This window comes from Orycteropus afer, unplaced genomic scaffold (genome assembly GCF_000298275.1).
Source record: "Orycteropus afer afer isolate SDZICR_OR568_19922 unplaced genomic scaffold, OryAfe1.0 scaffold00204, whole genome shotgun sequence".
NCBI classification, from domain to species: Eukaryota; Metazoa; Chordata; class Mammalia; order Tubulidentata; family Orycteropodidae; genus Orycteropus; species Orycteropus afer.
Window position 1 is genome coordinate 2,492,711 of NW_006921791.1, and position 6,396 is coordinate 2,499,106.

The following is a 6,396-nucleotide window of genomic DNA, read 5'->3' on the forward strand; positions in this document are numbered from 1 at the left end:
AAGTAAACTATTCATAAAGTTGCACAGTAATACATCAAACAGTGTTTCTTTGCTATTCATAAGGTTTTCCCTGGCCAATTCTTTGAGAAGTGGACAGCCTCCTCCTTCTTCCTAGTCTGTCTCAGTCTGTAAGCTGGGCTTATACCTGTGCACCATGTGCATCCCCCTGGGTTAGAAACACCAGTGGCTCAGCCTCAAAACTCACATCAACACATCATCACAGTTGAACAAACCAACAGACAAGTTTGCCTCCCTGTTGGAAACCTCTTGTATCACCCTTAACTGGGTCCCTGTGGCTGACTCCTCCTCTGTCCAGATTCCTAGGCCTTTTAATTCCCTTTCTCCCACTCTCCCACCCTGCTGCTTTGGGTGTGCCTGAGCTCCTCTCCTCACCTGAATCCCTGCAGCTGACTGGTCTTCTGTCCAAGTTCCTGGCTTTTAATCCCCTTTTTCCTGCTCTCCTGCACTGCTGCTTTGGGCGTGCCTGAATTCCTCTCCTCACCTGGATCCCTGCAGCTGACTGCTCCTCTGTCCGGGTTCCTGTTTTTTTTATTCCCTTTCTCCCGCTCTCCCACCTGCTGTTTTGGGCGTTCCTGAGTTCCCTCTTTTCACCTGGGTCCCTGTGGCTGACTGGTCCTCTGTCCAAGTTCCTGGCTTTTAATCCCCTTTTTCTGCTCTCCCTCACTGCTGCTTTGGGTGTGGCTGAGTTCCTCCCCTCACCTGGATCCCTGTGGCTGACTACTTAGTAACTATTTAGGTGTCAGTTATTGTTATTACTCTTATGGATGGTAAGCTTGAAGGTAGGTTTCTGTGCCCATTTTTCAAAAATAGGCTATCAATATAAATATCATACTGCATGCACTTAAAAAAATTGGAGTAAAGAAATTATTTTAAAGAGCACATAAAACAATTCAATCAAATATGCATGACTGCATGTATAAAGACCACCAAAACCAAACCCTCTGCCATTGAGTCAATTCTGACTCATAGTGACCCTATAGGACAGAGTAGAACTGTCCATAGGTTTTCCAAGGCTATACATCTTTACAGAAATCAGGCTGCCTCATCTTTCTCCCACAGAGTTGATGGTAGGTTCAAACCACTGACCTTTTGGTGAGCAGTCCAATGCTTCAACCACAATGCTACCAAAGCCCCTTGCTTATAAAGACACTGGAGCCTAATTTAACTTCCTAAGAACTGGGCATTGTTTGATCTAATAACAAGTTAATAGTTAATTTTCTACCTTTTAGATTTGAGCTTTTGAGTACGAGTTCTATCTCAATCAAGATTTAATTTCACAATTATGAAGTTTTCTGGTGTCAGCAGAAATAACAGGTTTCCAGGAAAGACAAGAATATTCAACTTCTAAAAATATACTTTGACACTCAAATATACACTAAATATACAAAGCTGATACAATAAAATTCAGGAGAGTTCTTAGCTTTTTAAATTATATTATTATATATTCTCTTAAAGTATTGCTTATTGAAATATATTCTACTAATGGGATCTAAGGGTTTTGGAGGACAAAATTAGGAATTCTAAATAGCTGGATGAACACTTTGATCTCCTCAATTTACAGCTCTATCCTTGCTATCTAGATTTTTTTTCTTACCAGTAATCCATATCCTCCCTTGACTGATGACCTATTGTTCATTCCGATCATCTATGATTGTTACCTACTGCTAGTGGAAATCACAGTTGTGTTTTTGTGGAGAGAAAGAAGAAAAGTTGGAAAATGAATGCCTTGAGAGTAAGTGGTCAATAGGCAAGGTTTTAAAAGTTTCATTTAAAAGAGATTATTTAAAATGAAAAACAGACTATCCTAAACTATCTAACATTCAAAATGTTTGTAAAGTAAATATTAAGTTGTTTTTCAGTAACTGAAGAGTAAAAGAAAAAATTAAATTAAAAAAAAAAAAAAAGTCACACAATATGAATGCTGGCTATCAGCTAACTGAATAGGCTTCCCAAGAAATCAAATATCAAATGCTCCCTTTTGGAACTTACATAGTATTTAAATATCCCCCACCCAAAACAGAAAACAAGCAAACACTCAAAAATCTGAAAATATGAATAGAAGACTTGTCCTTCCTTTTAAAATTAATCAAAACAGGCTTAGTAATGTTCACACAGAATGACAAAGAAAAATCAGCATGCTACATTAAAAATGATGGAGAAAAAAACATTTACACATAGTATTGTCAAATATCTTCATTTGATGAAGATATGTGAATAATCAGATTTCATGTTAGCATTATGGTTAGGAACCAATGACATATCTAAAATCTAAACAGATTGCAAAATTCACATCAACAATATGACTGACTGTCTTCTAAAATAATCAACATAACTTAAAAGATGTTTAGGTTCACTTATGACAAATTTATAATAAAATCACTGATCTAAAACCCTCATTAAAATTGCTATATTTGAAGTTACCTAAGTCTGAAAACTTGTTAAAAGCACGACATATGCTTCTATTTTGTCCAGAACCAGCAACTAGAACATTTTTCTTAATTCTTTCAAATTTTAAAATAAGTGCTTTTTCGGGGTGCTAAACAAGTACTTCCTGAAGAGATCATTTCTCAACTACAAATGTGACTTCAGCAAACAGAATTCTTTAAATGATAATTCATTCATTTAAATCAATTTTAATAGTAAAATAAACTTAATCAATGAATTCACTTGAAGGAATACTGATAGAATTAGCAAGTATCAGTGACATTTCAATAGGATTTAATTTATATCTTTAACATTTCACCGATAGCCAGACAGGCCTACATGATACTAAAATTCAAAACAGCTATGAAACCTTATATTTTGTAAAACTTATGACAAATATTCATATTAGCAACTAAATATAAGTTATCACTTTCCAACTGAAGAATCTTACGAATCTTCATTACTGCTCCTAAAATGATTTTCAGTGGCAATTCATTTTAATTTTATTCAACTTATTTTACTTAAGTCTTAATAGCTAAACACAAAAGTTACATAATGTACACTTGTGGAAACTCATTTTAACAATTCTAGCCAAAATTTCACTCACCTTTTGAAAATAAAATCTCTTTAGATGATTGTATTTGTAACATTCATAAACAAGATAATTTAGCTCAATGATTAAATAATCCAAATATAAATAACATAAGCTTTTGGATTAAAGAACTGATCATTAACTTACAGATATTTTAAATTTTCCAAGTCTTCAAATGATCCACTAGGTATCCTCTTGATCTGATTATTGTTGAGAAGCCTATGAAAAAAATTTCAGTAAGAATGAGAAAAATACATGAGACAAAGTATATGTGAACTGCTGTATGGAAAGTGAATTTGCTCTGTAAATCTTCACCCAAATAATAATAAAAAAAAAAAAGACATCAAAAGAATGAGAAAAATAATTCTAAACTATATTACAAAACAATATTCCTATAGTTTTGAAGAAACACAGAACCCTTAAGATACAGACCTGCAGATCAGGATACAGTAAATGCTACACTAACACAAGAATAAAATTAGCATTTTAAGTATTTAACTTTCATGATTGTATCTTCTGAAGTAATGACTATCCATATTACCTCACATTTTTACCTCTGAATACAATAAAGGAATGACTCTCTCTCCTATACAAAGGAATATAATCTTTCTCCTGTTTTCTCTTTCATTTTCTACATTGTTGTGCCATCGAGTCAGACCTGACTCATAGCGACCTCTCCTTGGGTTTCTGAGGTGGTATCACTACGGAAGTAGATTGCCCAACCTTCCTTCCAATTATTAGCAGGTCAGTTTAATGGCAATCATAGAATTATGGAATAGTCTTCTCAGATGTGTTATTAAAAGTACGGCATCTAATTCAATGAGCCTTTCATTTTCACAGATAAGAAAACTGGTATGCAGTGCAAATCAGTGGTCTGCCCACAAGAATCAAGGTTAATTGGTGACACAGTTCTCACTTCCTATTTCCCAGCACTTTCCCATATGCCAATCACTCACTAACCTGGAGTAGAAAAGCCTAGAGGGACAAGCTTTCCCATGTGCCAAGTGAATTTTAAAGCAACGTCACGTTTGCTGTAGAACTCGTCAAATACTGGTCATGCCTGTTTCTTTAGTTCACCATTTACAGGTCTAAATTCTGGGGCACAATGGACTGCATTAAAAGTTCTCCTATGAATGTGCTCAGTTCAAGAGGAGCACTGTCCTTCTCAGCCTTGCAATCAAAGATGTGAAAGGATGGATGTAATCACATCTGTTCTAACAAAAAACAAAAGTGATGTGATAATGAATTGCTGAAATGAAGGAGAAAACTTGGTTGCTTTTATAGATTACACCAACATATAATGGATAGGTAGATGGATGCCAGACAAGATAAGACACATGAACAAACTGCAGACAACCACCAGATTCCATACTTCTGGCGTGTGTGGTAGCAGAGTGTCTAAGGCATCTGACAGCTAACCAGAAGGTTGGTGGTTCAAACCCACCAGCCACTCTGTGGAAGCAAGATGGAGCAATCTACTTCTCTAAAGATTTACCCCCTCAGAAACCCAAAAGGGGTCACTATGAGTTGGAATCAACTCAATGGCAGTGAGTTTGGTTTTTGGTTTATGCTTTTCTCTGTCTCGCTTTCTACTTTTCCCCATCATGCCCAACGAAGATGGATAATCAAAAGTTGACCATACTATTTAAGATATACCACTAACTAAAGCCACTTTGATTTTTATATACTTTTTCTATTAATTTCCAATCAACCATTTCAACTTACAATGTATTCAAGTTTCTCAGCCGTCTGAATGCCCCAGGTTGGATCTCTCTAATTCTGTTAAAACGAAGATCCCTGTGAAAAAATAAGAAATGTAATTATACATGAAAGAAATTTGCAGTCATCGCTACTCCTATAATATTCTCATATATTCTATTTAATAACTGTGATAAAGCATTTTAAAACATTTTAAATGACTCAGTTCACTTCCTAGATGAATGATCTCTTTGCTGAGGTTCAGGTATGTATGACTATTTATGTGAATGACAGACTAACAATATCACTTTATAGAAATTTGTTTTAATTTTTTTTTTTTTTTTTTTTTTTTTTTGGCACAGTTGCAGCAATGTATCAATAAGGAACTGCCAGAAATTCAAGCTGGAATCAGAAGAGGACATGGAAGGAGGAATATCATTACTGATGTTGGATCTTGGCTGAAAGCAGAGAATACCAGAAAGACATCTACTTGTGTTTTAGTGACTATGCAAATGCTAGACTGTGTGGATCACAACAATTTATTGATAACATTGCACACAATGGGAATTGCAGAACACTTAATTGTGCCCATGCAGAACTTGTACAGAGAAAAAGAGGCAGTCTTTTGAAAAGAACAAGGGGATAGTGCATGGTTTAATATCAGGCAAGGTGTGTGTCAGGGTTGTATCCTTTCTCCACATTTATTCAATGTGTATACTGAGCAAATAATCTGAGACTATATGAAGAAGAATAATGCATCAGGATTAGAGGAAGACACATTAACAACTTGTGACACGTAGATAACACACCTTGCTTGCTAAAAGTGAAGACTCTATGCTATTACTAATAAAGAACAGAAACTACAGCCTTCAGTATGGATTACACTTCAACAAAAAGAAAACAAAAATCCTCACAATTGAACCAATAAGCAACATCATGATATGCAGAGAACACTGGAGTTGTCAAAGATTTCATTTTACTTGGGTCCACAATGAACACCTATGGAAACAAGAGTCAAGAAATCAAATGATGTATTGCATTGAGTAAATGTGTAGCAAAAGATCTCTTTAAAGTGCTCAAATGCAAAGACATCACTTTGAGTACTAAGATGTGCATGACCCAAGCCATGATATTTTCAATCACTTTATATGCAGCTCCAGGGTTACAGGTGAGGAGAGACAACGCAGGGACGCCAGAGTAGCAGGTCGGAAGAGCAGGAGAAAGGGGATAAAAGCCTTGAACCGGAACAGAAGAGCAGTCAGCCCCAGGGTTACAGGTGAGGAAAGACAACGCAGGGATGCAAGTAGAAGGCCGGAAAAGCAGGAGAAAGGGGATAAAAGCCTTGAACCTGGACAGAAGAGCAATCAGCCGAGGGGATTAGGTGAGGAGGGGAAACTCAGGCCCGCCCAGAGCAGCAGGCCGGAAGAGCAGGAGAAAGGGGATAAAAGCCTTGAACCCGGATAAAAGAGCAGTCAGCCCCAGGGATACAGGTGAGGAGAGACAACTTAGGGGTGCCCAAAGAAGCAGGCCAGAAAAGCAGGAGAAAGGGGATTAAAAGCCAGGAAGCCAGACAGAGGAACACTCAGCCAGCTGGGGGTAATACGAGAGGTCTCCAACAGCAGGACAAACTTGTCTGTCGGTTTGTCCTACTGTGGTGACAT

At 36.8% G+C, this 6,396-nt stretch overlaps 1 protein-coding gene across 1 annotated transcript in view; it reads right to left on the reverse strand.

Moving 5' to 3' along the window:
- The window catches only part of PXDN (peroxidasin), a 219,472-nt gene that overhangs the window by 116,522 nt on the left and 96,554 nt on the right, over positions 1-6,396 (reverse strand). Inside the window, exons 2-3 of the mRNA XM_007948129.1 lie at positions 4,763-4,834; positions 3,185-3,256 (exon numbers count right to left, since the gene is read on the reverse strand). Of these exons, the coding sequence (XP_007946320.1) occupies positions 3,185-3,256; positions 4,763-4,834 (144 nt within the window). The remainder of the gene's footprint in view (positions 1-3,184; positions 3,257-4,762; positions 4,835-6,396) is intronic.